This window comes from Rhodamnia argentea, chromosome 11, assembly GCF_020921035.1.
Source record: "Rhodamnia argentea isolate NSW1041297 chromosome 11, ASM2092103v1, whole genome shotgun sequence".
Lineage (NCBI taxonomy): Eukaryota > Viridiplantae > Streptophyta > Magnoliopsida > Myrtales > Myrtaceae > Rhodamnia > Rhodamnia argentea.
The window spans coordinates 4,010,425-4,030,262 of NC_063160.1; the positions used below are offsets into that span (position 1 = coordinate 4,010,425).

The 19,838-nt window shown below is 38.6% G+C and overlaps 2 protein-coding genes across 2 annotated transcripts; one reads left to right on the forward strand and one right to left on the reverse strand.

Annotated features, from left to right (window-relative positions):
• Positions 1-2,494: 2,494 nt before the first annotated feature.
• On the forward strand, positions 2,495-8,820 carry LOC115739380 (ABC transporter G family member 1-like). The gene is given in 9 exon segments (XM_030672422.1): positions 2,495-2,951; positions 6,464-6,543; positions 6,687-7,151; positions 7,239-7,325; positions 7,419-7,541; positions 7,628-7,825; positions 7,943-8,029; positions 8,130-8,740; positions 8,742-8,820. Coding segments are annotated over 9 exon segments (2,187 nt in total).
• A 3,036-nt stretch (positions 8,821-11,856) lies between these two features.
• LOC115739398 (ABC transporter G family member 1-like) lies at positions 11,857-16,497 on the reverse strand. Its single transcript, XM_030672464.1, has 8 exons — positions 16,106-16,497; positions 14,188-14,267; positions 13,599-14,063; positions 13,424-13,510; positions 13,208-13,330; positions 12,925-13,122; positions 12,723-12,809; positions 11,857-12,618 (listed from the first exon to the last, which is right to left on the reverse strand). The coding sequence occupies exons 1-8, from the start codon at positions 16,425-16,427 to the stop codon at positions 11,953-11,955; spliced, it is 2,028 nt and encodes a 675-aa protein (XP_030528324.1). The 5' UTR covers positions 16,428-16,497; the 3' UTR covers positions 11,857-11,952.
• Between the last annotated feature and the right edge of the window lie 3,341 nt (positions 16,498-19,838).

Sequence of the window (19,838 nt, forward strand, 5' to 3'; positions counted from 1 at the left end):
TATTAGTTTGCTAGTTGAAAGGGCTTGAAATAAACAATTATTAGAATTGAAAAGAATACGACAAGAATTTTCTTCACAGGCTTTGGAAACAGATATGATCATATGAGATTGAATTGGAATTCGGGAATATAAAGGACATTCTGAAGGGTGATGAAGGGACTAAGATTTACTGTGCCAATTTTGGTGACATAAGTAACATTCCCATTTGGAAGGCGTTTGAACATGGATGAATCTAGATTTTTGTGAACATGAGAGGAACTAACTTAAACCTTGATGGGCAAGGAAGAATCGACAACTTCTTAATCGATAACACGGTCGATAGTCTTTATGTCGACATCATCCAAAATCTGCTTTGGCTTGAAACGGCACGTCAATGTTGCTTGATTAGTTGATGGAAAAATGTTGGAACTTAAGGATTATTTCATGGAAGCGGATGCTCCAGCGTCATTTGTGAGGGTCAAATCAAGTAATCTTGAAACAAGGACTAGAACATGAAACTCTGCATGCTGCAATCGTTTGGCATAAGAGGGAACGTCGACAACCATGGCAGGATTCGCATGCTGCACTTCTTCTCAAGTATGTTGACCTTGAAAGATGGTGGAGGCTAGGATAATCCTCTTGTATATGTTATCCAGATATGTTTCGCATACAAGCTTATTCAATACTTTGGGCAGATTTGGCCAACAGTTAGGTACAGTGCCTGAAAGTCCTCACTCAAAGCTATTAATTTCATAATGATAGTTTGACATTTAGGTTGGTTGGTTTTAGTAATAAAAGAACTACTTTTTTATAACAATAATCCGGACGTATGAGATAGAATTTCGCGTCGCCAATTCATTGGCTATTACTCATCCACGCAGGTAATTCCTTGACATGATTGGGACAGGTCAAATATATGTTTCAGTTTAAAAATCTGCTTAAAAAAGGAAGAAGGTACGATCAATGAGAAAGCCGCTAAAGACCAAATAATTGCGCTTTGCCATTTGTTTGTGGGCATAAGTGGTAAAATCTAACGAGGAAAGCATGTATTATGTATATATAAATATATTAGTGGTGAATTTTTTCTTCTTCTTTTTCTTCTTATGTGCGATTTACGATTAAGTTTTCTTTACGTTGGTTGTGTATATTAATTTTGGGATTGTTGGGTATATGATATATAAGTATTTGATATATTTATATTTTGACCCATAATTTATTGAAAATGCTTAAAATTGATTCCATGCGTATCGAAATAGCGTGTTGGGATGTAGGACTCGTGTTGCCTGCTTGTCTAGAGCACCGACCACGTGTCGGTTGTACGTCGAAGAGTGTCGAAGTGACCAACATGCGTCCGACACGACACGCTGGCCTCGGAGAATGTCGATGCTTTCTAGATTGTAAATGTTTTAATTCAGTCCTAAACATTTTTTATTTATACCAATTCAATTCATCTAGCCAATTTTGACCCGCCGACACTAACGAGACAATTTTTTTTATGATATTTTAACATTTTTTAAGTTTTTATTTTTTTTATTTTTCTTTTTTCTATTCTCCTTCCTCCGGTCGGTCGGTGGATCACGATCGGCCAGAAGCAAGGGGCGAACTTGCCATCGCCAGGTGAGGTCGAGCCTCGAACCTCGCCAAATCTAAGTCTAGAACTGGTGGGGTTAAAAACAAAATACTTTTTCTTAGTAGGTGTGATCCGTTTTAGAGTTGTGGCAAGAAGGACCATTTTAGAACGGATTGCCTTAAGCTAAAGAATGAGAATAATAAGGGAATTAGAGTTGAGCACCTGTCTTTGGAGCAAGATTTTTTTTGGCTTTCTTGTTGGAACTAGGTTTAGATGGAAAAAGAGTGTATTGTATCAGGGGACACTTGCCAAGGTTTGCCGGGCAATAATGGCAAGCAAAACTGCGGGTAGAGTTTTAGAAACTAGGTGAGAGACTCCGCAAACAGTTGTCGCCTTATCTTAGCATTAAATGCTTGAAAACGACATTGATTTTATCCTATCATTAAATGCTTGAAAACGATATTGATCTTATCATATCATTAAATACTTGAAAATGACATTGATCCTATCTTTTAAAAAATTGACTTGTCATTGACTTAATATCAATTCAAGAACTATTTCTTCATATTATATTTTTTAATAAATATTTTTGGAAAAATTCCCAAATAAGTTAAGTAATAGCTTTCTTGAGAATTTTTGAAATAGAAGAGGCTGAGCTCGCCCAGCGAGGGCCAGCGAAGTAGACCTCACCGGCTACAAGGCTGAAAGAAAAGAAGAAGAATAAAGAAAAGAAAAGAAATAAATAAATAAATAATTCAAAATTGTCCACGTCAACTTCGATGTTTACTCAGTGCCGATGGTCGAAATGACTGAATAGGTACAAATGCAAGGTGAATCATGCTCCCTATAAATACCACAACGACAACGGCATTTTCTTAATCTTCAATCCAACAGCTCTAATAAAAGACAGAGAGAAGAAAGCGGCGGCGAATCTTCTTATTTGCAATGGAGTCTCCTTCTCCCATCCTTGTGCCCAGGTGGACTCCGAGGTCGAGTCCGACGGTTTCATCCCTGCCTCGCGAGAAAGCCCTCGACGATGACGAAATACGGGGCTCATCTTCCGAAGGAGATGATGATGGCGTGCCCACTAGAGGCCACGGCGTCGTCTTTCCTTTCAGTATAGGCTTCGCCGCTGCTCGAGACGCCTGTGATGACGAGGTGCCCCCGTGGGGAGTCCATGGCGGAGGAGATGGAGCTCGACCCGACCCTTGTTCAGGAGCGCACGAGAATGGGAGCGGGATGTTCTTGACGTGGAAGGATTTGTGGGTCACGGTGCCGGACCGGAGGAACGGGACACGTCCCATTCTGCAGGGGCTCACCGGGTTTGCGGATCCGGGTCGGATGCTGGCCATCATGGGTCCTTCTGGCTGTGGCAAGTCAACTCTCCTAGATGCCCTTGGAGGTACTGTGTCGCATGGGTTTCTCTTTCTATTATTAATCTGCATGTGGCAAACGTGCTTCTCAAAATCTCTTATGCTTTGGATATATTAAAAAAAAAAAAAGCTTCTTATGCTACTTAAACGAGTTTTGACTTCAAGATTTTATTAGAAACTTCCATGGAACATCATTTCGGCAACTAAATATATGATAACTGAACATTTTTACATGACCGAACAAAACTGTAGTTGATCATGTACAGCTTATAAGCAAAATTGTGGATATATCACAGTATTCCACATTATAAAATACAAATATGAAACTCCCAATTGTCTAGTTGGAAAAAATTACCAAAAAAGTCTTAAATCTATTGCAATTATGCCAATTCAATCTTAAATTTTTTTTTATCGATTCAGTCATAAGTCTTTTGTAATTGTATCAATTCGATGCATCTAGCAAATTTTGGCCAAACAGTGCAAACGTGGACGCTAGCAGGCATAGGCCATCCGACGACATAATACTTTAATAAATTTTTATTTTTATTTTATTTTTTATTGTTTCTATTCTTTTCTCTTCTCTTCCCTCTTCTTCTTCTTCCTTTGGCTAGTCGCTGGCCAGAGGTGACGACAAGGTGAGGCCGAGCCTCACCTACTCAAAAAATATAGAACGAAGCCAAGTCAAAGATGTCATAAAATGAAAAAGAAAATAACAAATTTCCAAAAACTAAATTATTTTTTAAAAATATTAAAATATCATGTCGTCTGACGGTCGATGGCATTCAGCCTACATGTTAGTGCCGTCCAGTCAAAATTAGCCGGATTGACTGAATTTAACACAATTACAAAAGGTTTAGGGCTGAATCGGCAAAAAAAAAAAATTAGGACTGAATTGCATAATTATAAGAATTTTAGAACTTTTTTTTATAGTTTTCCGGTCCTATTATATATGATCTCCCCAAATTATCAAAACTTTCAAATATCTTCTTTTTGATCAGCAGTTACCATTTTTTTTTCCATACTATCGACCTTAATGAAATAAAAATCGTTTTAATAAAAGTAGTTGCCATACGCGATGAAATATGTGTGATTAATTTAAGCAAATTGAAGAAACTCTATAAGAACCCAACGACAAGAGTTAGCTGCAATCTTTGGTGATGCAACGTTATAGATTAATCTCTGTATCATGGTATTATCCTTGTACCCAGCAACTACTGATTTGACACGTCTGTAAGTCTTTCTGCATACCCTTGGTTGGGGTCATGCTTTTTCAACTGGCTGTTCACCCGTTCCTTTCCCTTTGTGGACTTAGAAAGTGCAGCCTTGGACGAAGAAAACTGAGAATTTTCATGATCAATTAATGGTCTGTATGGTAACGTTTTTATTCCTGAGAATACATTTGGAATAGAAATATTTTATTGTGTTTATGTTCCCGACTACGATTTTCGAAAACAGAAACGTGTTTGGCAAGTACAAAAAAAAAAAAAATTCATCAAAATGAAGGATCTACAACCGGCGGTGGGCGGCGGCGGCCGGCAACCGGCGACAGGCGATGGCGGCGGTCGCTTCAACTTCTCGCCGACGATGGTGAGCATTAGTAGCTTGCATAAGCTCGCCCTCAAGTTATTTTTAAAAAGCGTTCCAAAATCCGGAAATAAGTTTTTTTATTTCTCATTTTTGCTCCAAAATTATTTTTGTTTCTCAAAAGTGTTCTCGAAATACTTTTGAAATAATTTTTTACCAAACACATTTCTATTTTTAAAATGTTCTGATAACACTTTGAGAGTAGAAATATTTTTTTTGGAATGTTACTGTACAGAACTTAAGTTGCCAGACATCTTAGATTAATAACAGTAAAGCCAATGAACCCTGAAAAGGTTATCTCCTTGTCTCTTATCGAGGAGACAACACATGATGTGACTGCCCTTCCCTTTCAACAGCTTTTTCTTTTTCCAACTGTTATTGACGCGGGCCGTCCACGGACAACGGACTAATCCCCACAGGAAACAACGGTCCTATCGTCTCAACAGAGTTTGACTTTTGTTGACTCATTGGATTTTATAATATGATAAAGGGAATTCTGCCCCCGTTCATTTCGCTCCCATTTATTCCCTTCGTTAAATTTCACGGGTCATTCTTAAATCGGCCTATCCACGAGAGAGTATGTTGAAATATCACACACTGCTTGATCATAGAATTTACATGTTCTTTATTCGTATATGGATCTCCATATACCTATAAATTAAGTTTTTGAATTGTGCTTTTTAATAACAATAGTGGTGTTTTATGAGTTCGAAGCCTCTCGCCTACTAGTTCTAAAACTCGACCCCTATCTATTGCATGACTGAGCAATAAGGATGTTATAGTATTTAACCATTAAATTACGTCATCATCAAAAAGTTTAAATTTTTAAAATAGATGACATCTCACAAAATTTTCGCGTGACATAAAGTAGGAAATGCTGAGTTTAAATCTTTTCAAATCCTTATTACCTCCTTAATTACATGTTTTCATGTTTTAGGCTTATACCAAAGTCTAGCCTGCTCGTGATGGGGATAGTTTAAGAATTTGGAAAAGTCTTAACTTGAGGAGCGCAAGACATACGACTTTCACATGAAAACTTTGTAGAATACTCAGGATACAGTCATATCGCGTCTACTGCACCAACCCATGGGGATTTTCTTTTCGAAGGACTTGTTCTTTGAGGCAAATGCAATAGATTTAATTTTTTAAAAAAGGGCATGGATTTTTCCTTATCTTGTAGTCACAGGGAATGAAGTTAATCATTTGGAATTGGATTAACTTGTTTTTAAAGAGAACCAGAGAAGAAGTACCTAACAAATCTGTCATCTTTCGATAACATTTGGGATGGGGCCATTTCTACTCTCTACACGATTAAATCCGCTGCAGTTTGCATAATTACTTCAACTTAGTTATTTCCTATTATGGGTATTGTTCAAATTTCAGTTTAATAATATTAAAAAAAAAACTACAAAATCAGCATCTTGTTGTTCATTGCTCTTATCGTGATTCAGCCATTCTTGGCTTACTTATATCGTGAATTTATTATTTGATTTGTCTTTATAAAAATCCATTCTTTCACTTTGGGATTTTACTTAATAATTAATTCATAAATTTGCTGGCCAATGTGGAAAGAAATAAACTTCTTAAACATTTCTCTCTGAGGCAAAGCTAACATGGATAGAGGGAAAATCTAAAAATAGTAAAAGAAAGCTAGTACTTTCATATGGTAATATCCACTTAAAATTTTCAAAAAAGAATGGTATTCTTAGTTATAATAACTGGATCCTATATAGGAATGGGAAAACTAATTCAAACAACGAAAGTAAATACATCTAAGGTTCATCGCTTTAAATTTAAATGGGATTAGTACAGACAACTTTATTCTTATGTGAAAACGGAGTGACTTAGTCATATAAGAAATGCAAATAGCCCCGACTTAACATTTATTAATATATATATTTCGTTTTGTTTTGGGTTTCCAACTTTTTTGGGAACCCTAATATGCAACTATTTGCAGGGAGATTAAGTTCAAGCACCCAACAGACAGGAGAGATCTTGATCAATGGTCGTAAACAGCCACTTTCTTTCGGAACTTCGGTAAGCATAGCTGATAGATCTGGCCTGGCGCTGAATTGAAATTCAGTGAGCAGATTTCCTAGCCAAATAGTCGTTTTAACAGATCCTTCTTAATAGTAAATTCTCACTTTATTCATCTTCTTTTTGTTTTGGTTTTGCTATAGGCTTATGTGACTCAGGATGACATACTAATAACAACTTTAACAGTGAGCGAAGCCGTGTACTTCTCGGCTCAGCTCCAATTGCCGGGGTCCATGTCAGAAAGGGAGAAGAAGGAGAGAGCCGAGGCCACGGTTAGAGAGATGGGGCTGCAAGACGCAAGAGATACTAGGATAGGTGGGGGGAGCGCCAAGGGCCTCAGTGGTGGCCAAAAGAGGCGGGTGAGCATTTGCATCGAGATCCTGACGCGCCCGAAGATCCTCTTCCTTGATGAGCCGACCAGCGGGCTCGACAGCGCCGCGTCATACCACGTGATGAACCGCATCGCGAAGCTAGCCCGTCAAGACCGGAGGACGGTGATCGCCTCGATTCATCAGCCTAGCAGTGAAGTCTTCGAGCTTTTCCACAATCTCTGCCTTCTTTCTTCTGGGAGAACAGTCTATTTTGGGCTTAGATCAGGGGCAGAACGGGTGATTGCGATATTGGACTAATATGTTATGAATTTTTGCTTGTCGCCAGCAATGAAGATTTTCCTAACCATTTTTTTTCCATTGCAGTTTTTCGCATCAAATGGTTATCCATGTCCAACTCTTAGAAATCCGTCTGATCACTACCTCAGGACGATTAACAAGGACTTCAATACAGTAAGTCATGCCACTGAAACTTTATTTTTTCAACCATAATTTCAAAAATTGCAGGAAATCTCATGGACCCATTCCAAAAAAATTTCTTGTCAGGACATTGAACAAGGAGACAATGGCATGAATGATGAACAAGCCATCGACGCTCTGGTAAAATCTTATTTGTCATCCATGATGTGTCACCAAGTTCAGCAGCAAGTGTCCAGGATATCCGATAAGGTACACAATTTCGGTATTATGCGGATTGCAAAGTTATCATACTTACGAGTCTTGAGAGTTTCTGATAAATTGTGTGTTTCCGTTAGAATGTTGGAGGAAATTTTGAAAGAAATGGAAGTCAAGCAGGCTTCATTACCCAGAGCCTTGTTCTAACTAAGCGATCGTTCATAAACATGTATCGTGACTTGGGGTATTACTGGCTTCGTTTAGCAATCTACGTTGCATTGTGTCTGTGTGTTGGGACTATCTTCTACGACATCGGATCCGCCTATGGCTCAATTCAGGTAAGCTCTCTAGCGTGATGGTATGTATGTCCTAGATTGACCAAATCAATGAAGAATGAGATCTATAGGTCACTGCACATCCCATAGACCAAGTTTCTGAATTTTTACGATTTGCAGGCAAGAGGTTCGATGCTTATGTTCGTTGCGGCATTTCTTACTTTTATGGCAATCGGTGGATTCCCCTCCTTTGTTGAGGACATGAAGGTACTTCTCTTTGTTTCATTGTTTTTTCTGTTATGTTTGATGCTCCGATTGCTTTTCATTGTACCAAAGTCATGAGAATCCTACATTTTCATTTTACCAGGTATTTGGGCGAGAGAGATCGAATGGGCATTATGGTGTCGCCGTGTTCGTTGTGGGCAATACATTTTCGTCAATCCCTTATCTACTAATCATCTCTCTTATCCCAGGAGCCATCACTTATTACTTAGTTGGCCTCCAAAAGAATTTCGAGCACTTTGCGTACTTCGCTTCCGTGCTCTTTGCGTGCATGTTGCTAGTCGAGAGCTTGATGATGATTGTCGCAAGCATAGTCCCAGATTTCCTCATGGGGATCATAACCGGTGCCGGAATTCAAGGTGTGATGATGCTGAATGGAGGGTTTTTCAGGTTGCCAGATGATCTCCCCAAGCCATTCTGGAGATATCCCATGTATTATATCTCATTCCATAAGTATGCCAACCAAGGTTTCTTCAAGAATGAGTTTGAAGGGTTAATGTTTCCCAACCAGATGGGAGGGTCACCTACAATGGGTGGTCAAGAGATCTTGAGAAACTATTGGCAAGTGGAAATGGGCTACTCTAAATGGGTGGATCTTGCTATCTTGCTAGGGATGGTGGTTGTTTATAGGCTCATCTTCCTTGGAATAATTAAGGCAGTGGAGAAGATGAAGCCACTAGTGAAAAGCTTCAGGGCTATCTCCTAAACGTCCCATACATGTGGAGAATCCTTCTTCAACGCCTAAATTACACAGGGAGTTAGGGGTAGTTGTGTGATGGTGTGATATGTTTATCTTCAACTGTTGTGGAAGCAAATACATCTACTTGTATGGATAATAATGAACTCTCTCAAAACATGGGTGTGAAATGTTTTCTCTATGCTTGATCATAAATGAAACAGTCAATGAGCTTGTATCACACCATGCTTAACCCTCATAATTCTTTGCGAAACAATCTCTCTATCTCATAAATGAATTCACTGGCTTAGGCACTCGTCTCTTGGATGCACTTCATGAGAACCCTGAACAATTGCTAGTTGCTCAATGTTGCGACCCTCTCCTCTTGAAGAGGGTTAACGGATTGCTAAGCCCGTGTTGACGCGTTTAGCTCGGGTCCTCCCAAACCCTTACCAAATCGCAATGAGGGAGATTTTGTTGAATTCGATCTTTAATATGATTTGGTGACATGTGCAAATGTGTTCATATGATTGGAGTCACCACCGGCCATTTTTGGAAGGTGGACCGGACACCCTACCAAGCGGTTGAAAGAATCCGTTCGGTTCTGCGGAACTAAAGAAACCGAGGTCGGGGACTTGGTTATATCGGTATTTCCACTAACGCCCTTTCGGTACCTAACATCAAGTGTTTCCCTAACTATGATTTCACGCAAGCCCAATTTTTAGGTGAGGTAGGTTGGAATTTAGGTTTTCATGCGGGTTGGGAAGATTAATCCTATCAATCACAATCAATAAAATAAATGCGCAATGAAGAATCCAAAATGTGTGGATAAAACGCATCAAGACAAGTCATGACATCCCTAGTATAGCCTTAAAGATTTAGAGAAAGTGTGATTAGGATTTGGGATTGATTTGGGGAAGATTTGCCCAAAAGGGCAAAATTGTCACTTTTCAAGGGTCTAGAAGTCAAAACTAGGAAATTAGGGCCAATTTGGTTAAATTTGACACTTCCTTTTTTTTTTTTTTTTGGGATTTTTCTATTTTTTAGAATTTTTTTAGAATTTTTTTTACGATTTTTAATCATTTTCTATTATTTATTTATTTTTAATATTTTATGATTTGTTTTTTAAAGAAAATGTGATCCGGACCGGGTTGACCCCGCCCGCGCCTCTCGGATGCTAACCCGGATTGGATGGATCTAGGTCGATCTAAAATGATACAGTTTTCGCATTTTTGATTTGAATTTTTCAATATTTTCTATTTTTTTTTAATTCTATTTTCTAATTCCCAAGCCGGTGAACAATGTTCCACTGATTAGGCGAAAGTAGGATTCGAACCTTCAATCTTCAAGTCATGAGGCTGATGAGTCAACCATTCCTCTACCCCGCTTCTTCCCCTTCTCTTTCTTTCACTATTCCCAATTTTCTCATCTCGGAAGGTGCCACGTGGCTAATCCACGATCGCTAGATCACTTTTTAATTTCTATTTATGGGAAAAATTATCATTATTAAAAATAAGACCATGACACGTGCAAAATATCAACCGTCCGATAAAAAAATTAATTTTTTTATTTTCGAAAATCCTTCCATTATCAGAAAATCATTTGATTTTTCAAACAATCCGAATCATGACACGTGGCGCACCTACAGCCGTCAGATCACTCTGATTATTATCCATTTTTTTGTTATTTTTTTTGGTTAAAAATCAACATGGACGGCGCGTGGACGCCACTTGTGTGCCACGTGTTTCCACGTAGGCGTTCGCCGGTCAACAGTCCACGAGAGAAGACGATTGGCGACTCGTCGAAACAGTTAGTATTTCGGCAAAAATTATTGGAGTCTCGCTTAAAAGACAAAAACTACGCCAAAAGTTGCGGTTTCTTCACCCAAATTTGCCCATTCCGTCCCCCAACAACCCAGAAGACCATTTTGACTCAAAACAGCCGACGCCCGAAAACTCACCTAGCACGCTTGCGCGGTCGCGGTTAATTTCTAGCACTAATCAACAATCATTTTATTTTTATTTTTCAAAATTATAATTAAATTAAACTGTTGAGTCCTAACAAAACAAGACTCAATAGTGCGACTGTTCACGTACAAGTTACAGTTATTTTTATTAAATCTATTTTTGAATTTTAATTAGTTAATTATATCCAATGGTTGCAACTTTTTAAACATAACAGTTTTTTTTGGACAATGAAGAGGTATGTCCGAATTAACTATTCTATGGACACGAAGAGCCATGTCCGAATTAACTGTTCTTCGGATATGAAGAGTAGTGTCTGTATTACGGTTTTTGAGACTTAAACAGTTGTCTTCCTTCTACTATTATATATTGAGCGATTCTATTCATTTTCAGCACTCCAATTTTTCAGAACTTTCAATTTCATTTTTTCTCATAGAAACACAGCTATCTTCTCCAATTGTTTCCCTTTAAGAGATCCTGAAAAAAAAAATATTAGAATTGCTATATGCTATTCTCATTTAGACTATATCCTAGAGGATATTTGCTAAAAACTATTAGCAATATTGTGGGGCAAATAAATCCTTAAATAGAGTATTATCACGCCTCAAAATCTGATTCCATTTCATCCCATTCCAGTCGATATTTTCCAATATGAAAGACTATTGTCGTTTTGAAGATCAGCTTCCAAGTGGGTGATTGATAGAGTTGCAAAGTCTTTTAGACGAAACTAATGTTAAATTGAGAGCTTTTACAACTAAAGGAATAGATAAAATTTACATCGTAGTTATGTAACCCTAGACTCTTGCTATATATTAGGATAATATTTTTTGTAATTGTAACCCCAAAATTTGTAGCTCTAATAGTAATACTAATAGGAAAGAGATTGCCAAGTACGGTACGGTGGTTTTTTTTTCTTTATGATATTGTATGGGCTTTTCACGTAAAGTATTCTTGAGTTTCTTTTCTAATTTTTTATATTCAGCGATTCGTGTTCCTAATGGAGAGGGATCCTCAACAACGATGGACTTATCAATCTGTAATTCATCACAACTTTCTCGTGTCTGAAAGATTGTGGAGGTTAGGATAATCGTCTGGTCCTATGTTTGCTAGATATGTTTCACATACACGCTCATTCGACATTGCTGCGTGATGAAGAATGGAGTACACATCTCATACCCATGATTTAAGAGATTTTATTGTTCACAACAATTAAAGATAAATACACCAATTTTTCACTATCAAATAAGCACCCCTAACTCCCTATAATATTAAGCCGTTGAAGAAGGATTCTTCAGGACATTTGTGGGATGTTTAGGAGATTTTGCCCTGAAGTTTTTCACTAGTGGCTTCATCTTCTCCACTACCTTTATTATTCCAAGGAACATGAGCCTATAAACAACCACCATCCCAAGCAAGATAGCAAGATCCACCCATTTAGAGTAGCCCATTTCCACTTGCCAATAGTTTCTCAAGATTTCTTCACCACCAATTGTAGGTGACCCTCCCATCTGGTTGGGAAACATTAACCCTTCAAACTCATTCTTGAAGAAACCTTGGTTGGCATACTTATGGAACGAGATGTAATACATGGGATATCTCCAGAATGGCTTGGGGAGATCATCTGGCAACCTGAAAAACCCTCCATTCAGCATCATCACACCTTGGATTCCGGCACCGGTTATGATCCCCATGAGGAAATCCGGGACTATACTTGCGACGATCATCATCAAGCTCTCGACCAGCAACATGCACGCGAAGAGCACGGAAGCGAAGCACGCAAAGTGCTCGAAACTCTTTTGGAGGCCAACCAAGTAATAAGCTATGGCTCCCGGGATAAGAGAGATTATTAGTAGATAAGGGATGGACGATAATGTATTGCCAACAACAAACGCAGCGACACCATAATGCCCATTCAACCTCTCTCGCCCGAAAACCTGGTGAATGAAAATGTAGGATTCTCATAACTTTGGTATAATGAAAAGCAATGGGAGCATCAAACGTGAATGAAAAAAAAAAAAGAGGAAATAAAGAAAAGTACCTTCATGTCCTCAACAAAGGAGGGGAATCCGCCGATTGCCATAAAGGTAAGAAATGCCGCAACGAACATTAGCATCGAACCTCTTGCCTGCATTCGAAAAAATTCAGAAACTTGGTCAATGGAATGTGGAGTAACTCCTAAATCTCATTCTTCATTGGATAGTCTATTTAGAACATACATACAGTCATGCTAGAGAGCTTACCTGAATTGAGCCATAGGTGGATCCAATGTCGTGGAAGATAGTCCCAACACACAGACACAAAGCAACATAGATTGCTAAACGAAGCCAGTAATACCCCAAGTCGCGGTACATGTTCGTGAAGGATCGCTTAGTTAGAACAAGGCTCTGGGTAATGAAGCTTGCTTGACTTCCATTTCTTTCCAAATTTCCTCCAACATTCTAACGGAAGCATACAATTTATCAGAAACTCTCAGATTCGTATGTTTGATAAGTTTCCAATTCACATAATATCGAAATTGCATACCATTTCGGATATCCTAGACACTTGCTGCTGAACTTGGTGACACATCAGAGATGATAAATAAGATTTGACCAGAGTGTCGATGGCTTTTTCAGCATTCATGTCATTGGTTCCTTGTTCAATGTCCTGACAAGAAGTTTTGTTTCATTGGGTCCAAGAGATTTCCTGCGATTCTTGAAAATATGGTTGAACAAATCAAGTTTCAGTGGCATGACTTACTGCGTCAAAGTCCTTGTTAATCGTCCTGAGGTAGTGATCAGAAGGATTTCTAAGAGTTGGACATGGGAAACCATTTGATGCAAAAAACTGCACAAAAAAGGGGATGGTTAGGAAGATGTTCATTGATTGGAACAAGGCAAAAGCTCATAACATAGGAGTCCAATATCGCAAGCACCTGTTCTGCCTCTGATCTACGGCCAAAATAGACTGTTTTCCCAGAAGAAAGAAGGCAGAGATTGTGGAAAAGGTCAAAGACTTCGCTGCTAGGCTGATGAATCGAGGCGATCACCGTCCTCTGGTCATGGCGGGCTAGCTTGGCAATGCGGTTCATCACATGGTATGATGCGGCGCTGTCGAGTCCGCTGGTTGGCTCGTCGAGGAAGAGGAGCTTCGGGCGTGTCAGGATCTCCATGCAAATGCTCACCCTCCTCTTTTGGCCACCACTGAGGCCCTTGGCGCTCCCCCCACCTATCCTAGTATCTCTCGCGTCCTGCAGTCCCATCTCTCTAATTGTTGCCTCGGCCCTCTCCTTCTTCTCCCATTTGGACATGGATTCCGGCAACTGGAGCTGAGCCGAGTAGTATACGGCTTCGCTCACCGTTAAAGTCGTTATCAGTATGTCATCCTGAGTCACATAAGCCTATAGCAAAACCAAAACAAGAATAAGATGAATAAAGTGAAAATTTACTATTTAAAAGGATCTGCCATAATCAGCTCATCGAAATTCAATTCACCGCCAGGCCAGATATATCAGCTAGGCTTACCGAAGTTCCGAAAGAAAGTGGTTGTTTGCGACCATTGATTAAGATCTCTCCTGTCTGTTGAGTGCTTGAACTTAATCTCCCTGCAAGAAGTTGATAATTGAGGGGAAAAAAAAAAGGAAAGGGTAGAAACCAAAAGTAAAAATGAAATAGGTCAATAAATGTTATTTAAAGATTTCAGATTTGTTAGGCACTTCATCTATTGTTCTCCTTGGGAACTAATTAATCTACTACTAAATGATTAATTGCCTGAATGTGAACTAACAAAAGCTGAGTCCGGTTAAATCCATTCAGCTGCAACAGAGCTAAATGTGCAGCAATAATCCAAGACGACATACCAAGACTGAAACTTAAGCTCTCACTTGTTGAGATGTGGTTCACACTCCTCATCAACATGAAAGCATAGGGATCATGCTACTCAATGAGCGAGCAGGGGTCCGGGGCCGCCCGAGCTGGGCCGTAGGGGGTAGCGTCCATGCCATCAGAAGACTTTATAGCTTGAGCCCATATTTTATTGGTAATTTGGATTTTGGTCCATAAATAGCTACTCAGTGGCCTCTAAATAATCTCTTTCTCTTGTAATTATAATGGAATCATCTGTTGGATGTAACTCTAGTTCAAGGGTGAACCATGATAAAGCCTTATCTCTCGATTTTTTTTTTCTACATTTACTTCTATTTTATTGTATTTATGTGCCTAATCCTAACACCGGTTATGACCCTCGTAACAAGCTACACCGAGTAAGAAGTATAGAACAACTAGCTCAAATCGCCGTTCGCATAAACGTACATAAATAGATGCCGCCTCTCATATTGGGTAAGACAAATTGTGGCCGGGAAAGTTATAATAGGCTTAATAGCAAAAGCCATTGGAATTTTCATTTGTGTGCGTTGGAAGAATCCGTTTCAACGACATGGGTGCACCGTTCGATGTCGGTCGCTAGGTCGTCCAATAGTTAGGACCGTCGTACCCCGTCGGGATTAGTCCAGTGCCCATGGACGTCCGACCTCAACGACGTTCGAATAAGAAAAAGCCGTTCAAAGGGAAGAGCCTCCATATCATTCGTTGACTTCTCCATAAGAGAGAAGGTGGGACTAGATTCATTGACTTTTCCTTTATTTTTTTCTTAAGTACTATGAAATATATGCGTTCTGCTTCTATTTATTTATCTATTGTTTGTTTGTTTGTTTGTTTTCTAATCCAAGACGTCCGGTCTTATCATGAAAATTTTCCTTTTCTTATTCGACTAAGGCTCCATTTGTTTTGTAAAAAATAAATAATCTAGAAAATATTTTCCTAAAAAGATCGCCTATATCACGTACAAAAATGAATGAAAGAAAATTATATTTTATTCAAGAAAACATTTAAGAATGAACGTCTTGGGTGAGAAAACAAACAAACAATACATAAATAAATAAAAACAGAATGTACAAAAATAAATGAACGAAAATTATATTTTATTCAAGAAAACATTTAAGCATAAATTATTGAAGTGATGGAAGTATTTTTCATTAATTAATTATTTCAAGCAGTACAAGATATCATTTTTAGAAAAATATTTTTTAAATTATTCATTTTTCGCGAAATAAACGGAGCTACCTAAGTCTTCATTTTCAAGACCACAAGGGAAAAAAACGAGCAAACATGCGGTTAAACAAATTAATGTGAAATATTGAAGGAATTGAGAAAATTATATTTGTATTTTAAAATGGGAAAGAGTGTGATGTATAGACAACTTGCGTGTAGGATCTACATTCGTATAGAGAAATGGCGATTTATCGGTCATTTTAGTTGGAATTTTATAACAGAATCTTCAAGTCAAACCTCGTTATGAGTTTGCTTTACTAATGGAATAATAAAAACTGAAAATGACGTATATAATAAATTAATTATAGTAAGAGAAATCTATTCAACCCGTTACCTCCAAGGGCATCGAGGAGAGTTGTCTTGCCACTTCCCGACGGACCCATGATGGCCAGCATCCGACCCGGCTCGGCGTACCCGGTGAGCCCCTGCAATATGGGATGTGTCCCGTTTCTCCGGTCTCCCACCGTCACCCACAAGTCCTTCCACGTCAGGAACATACTGTTCTCATTCGCGTGCGCTCCTGTCCACGGGTCGGGTTGGGATCCTTCGCCTTCGCCGTGGAACCCAGAAGAGGGCGCGTCGCCATCACGGGTGTCTCGAGTAGCGGTGAAGCCGATACTGAATGGAACGACGGCCGCGTGGCCTTGGGCGGACATGCCATCATCGTCTCCTTCAGAAGCCGAGCCCCTAATTTCGTCATGGTTATCGGCTTTCTCGGGAGGTGGCGCTGACATTTTCAGACGCGGAGTCCATCTGGGGACATTGATGGAAGAAGGAGACTGCATCGAAAAGAAGAAGATTCACCACCGCCGCTGCAGTCGCCGCCCTTTCAGTTTCTTCTCTCTTTTCTTAGAGCTGTTGGACTGGAGATTAAGAAGACGGCGATGTCGTTGTGGTATTTATAAGGAGCAAGAATTGAAACGCGGATAGATGGAGACCAACGATCCAACGTTTGTTCGAGCGGTCAAGATAAAGGGCGGACACGCGTGTGCCTAGGAGTGAACAAAAGAATCGGACCGAACTGGGTTGGTTCCTGATTGCCAAAATTTGGAACCGGTGAATTTCGATCTGGTTTCCAGTCCTCGGTGTGTACCAACCAACCCAAACCACTCGACACGAACCAACTGGCATTTTTTGTTATGTTTTAATCAGATTTTATGAATATTATATTACAAAATGAGCAGAAAATATTTATTTTATTTTTAAAAAAAAACTAAATGTGGGAATTACTTGGTCGTTGGCGGCTCTCTCATGGGTGTTACCTTTCTCCTATTTTTAGCGAATCTTTGAGGCTCCATTTATTTCGCATAGTGCTTGTTGATTGGGGTATGCTACCGCAAAGAGTGGTTAACAAGCATTGTGCGAAGAGCAATGCAAGAGTCGAAATTCCGATGACTCACCTCAAACGCAGGTCGTTACTATATGAGCTCGCCCAATAGTAGCCATTCGAATATGGCGTGAAGTCTACCTTATCCACCGTCACTATCCAAATTGAGAGAATTTATTTTTCTTCCCTTTATCTCAGGGAATACCTTCGGAATTTTTTTAATTTCTTCGAAATTTAATATCCCAAAGTTTAGACGAAACATTTCTCCTACTTTTTAGTAAATTTTTTAGGCTCCGTTTGTTTCATGAGAAATAAATTATTTAAAAAATAGTTTTCAAAAAATGATCACTCGAAATAATTGATCAATAAAAGATATTTTTATTATTCGCAATAAATATTTTCATAGGCAATGAAAATATTTTGCTTCATTCATTTTTGTAAACAAAGCTATCGTTTTTCGGATAATATTTTTTAAATTATATATTTTTTATGAAATAAACGGAGCATTAAATGCGTACTAGTATCCGATTCTTTCTAATAGCAATTGCGGTAGTCAGCACCAATCGGTAGTCGACTAATCTACCACGGTTGCAGCAGTCCTCCCGTCCCAATCATGGCGAGTCCTTTCGATTAATGCCGTCAACTCAAATATAATTTGAGCATGTAGCTAAGTAACACACATGCCGTGTCTGATAGATTAATACTAATTATTATGTCGAATGGTACCAACTATAAAGCGAGTATGATGACATGGAAGAACTTTTTATAGCTTAACTAGTCGGATAATATCAATTCATCATTTGTTCGGTGTTATCGGTTCTCCGAATGTTGTTAATAGTATTTTCATCATCTACGATAATATTTGAATCTCAATTGTCGTCGATAATAAAACATTTTGAATTGATCAACTATTTCGAACGATACAAGCGATCATTTTTTCGAAAAATATTTTTCAAATCATACATTTCTCGAGAACAAACGGGGCCTAAAAAGAAAGGAGGTTGTAGGCTCCGTCTGTTTTGCGAAAAACGTATGATTTCGAAAATATTTTCCTAAAAATAATAGTTTATATCGCTTACGAGAATGAATGTGCGAAAATTTTTTAATATCCATAATGACTTTTAAAAATAAACTATTATTGATAATGAAAATATTTTCATTGTCTAGTTATTTCGAACGATACAAGCGATAATTTTTTAAAAATATATTTTTAAATTATTTATTTTTCACGAAACTAACGGTAATTTAATCAACGAGGCGTCTTTTTCCTTTCGGACCGCAATTGTTATTAAATCAATGAAATATATGTACACGTCCAGGATCCATGAGAGAGCCGCCAAAGACCGAATATAATTCCCGCTTTGTCTTTTTGTTTGGCGGCTGTTCATCGGGCATCGAGAGGTGCAGTTCGACAAGGAAAACAAGCATATGGGATTCCCATCACTGTTCACGTGGATAGATGGAGACCAACGATCCAACGTTTGTTCGAGCGGTCAAGATAAAGGGCGGACACGCGTGTGCCTAGGAGTGAGCAAAAGAATCGGACCGAACTGGGTTGGTTCCTGATTGCTAAAATTTGGAACCGGTGAATTTCGATCAGGTTTCCAGTCCTCGGTGTGTACCAACCAACCCAGACCACTCGACCCGAACCAACTGGCATTTTTTGTTATGTTTTAATCAGATTTTATGAATATTATATTACAAAATAAGCAGAAAATATATATTTTATTTAAAAAAAAAACTAAATGTGGGAATTACTTGGTCGTTGGCGGCTCTCTCATGGGTGTTACCTTTCTCCTATTTTTAGCGAATCTTTGAGGCTCCATTTATTTCGCATAGTGCTTGTTGATTAGGGTATGCTACCAGCAAGCTGGTTAACAAGCATTGTGCGAAGAGCAATGCAAGAGTCGAAATTCCGATGACTCACCTCAAACGCAGGTCGTTACTATATGAGCTCGCCCAATAGTAGCCATTCGAATATGGCGTGAAGTCTACCTTATCCACCGTCACTATCCAAATTGAGAGAATTTATTTTTCTTCCCTTTATCTCAGGGAATACCCTCGGAATTTTTTTAATTTCTTCGAAATTTAATATCCCAAAGTTTAGACGAAACATTTCTCCAACTTTTTAGTAAATTTTTTAGGCTCCGTTTGTTTCGCGAGAAATAAATTATTTAAAAAATAGTTTTCAAAAAATGATCACTCGAAATAATTGATCAATAAAAGATATTTTTATTATCTGCAATAAATATTTTCATAGGCAATGAAAATATTTTGCTTCATTCATTTTTGTAAACAAAGCTATCGTTTTTCGGATAATATTTTTTAAATTATATATTTTTTATGAAATAAACGGAGCCTTAAATGCGTACTAGTATCCGATTCTTTCTAATAGCAATTGCGGTAGTCGCACCAATCGGCAATCGACTAATCTACCACGGTTGCAGCAGTCCTCCCGTCCCAATCACGGCGAGTCCTTTCGATTAATGCCGTCAACTCAAATATAATTTGAGCATGTAGCTAAGTAACACACATGCCGTGTCTGATAGATTAATACTAATTATTATGTCGAATGGTACCAACTATAAAGTGAGTATGATGACATGGAAGAACTTTTTATAGCTTAACTAGTCAGATAATATCAATTCATCATTTGTTCGGTGTTATCGGTTCTCTGAATGTTGTTAATATTATTTTCATCATCTACGATAATATTTGAATCTCAATTGTCGTCGATAAT

What these genes read in the sequence shown, in the direction of transcription:
- LOC115739398 (XM_030672464.1), bottom strand. Translation starts at nt 16,427, where the DNA reads ATGTCCGCCCAAGGCCACGCGGCCGTCGTTCCATTCAGTATCGGCTTC. An exon ending in TGTCTAGGATATCCGAAATG is followed by an intron (nt 13,123 to 13,207) that starts GTATGCAATTTC and finishes TGCTTCCGTTAG; the next exon opens with AATGTTGGAGGAAATTTGGA. An exon ending in CCACCTATGGCTCAATTCAG is followed by an intron (nt 12,810 to 12,924) that starts GTAAGCTCTCTA and finishes TTTCGAATGCAG; the next exon opens with GCAAGAGGTTCGATGCTAAT.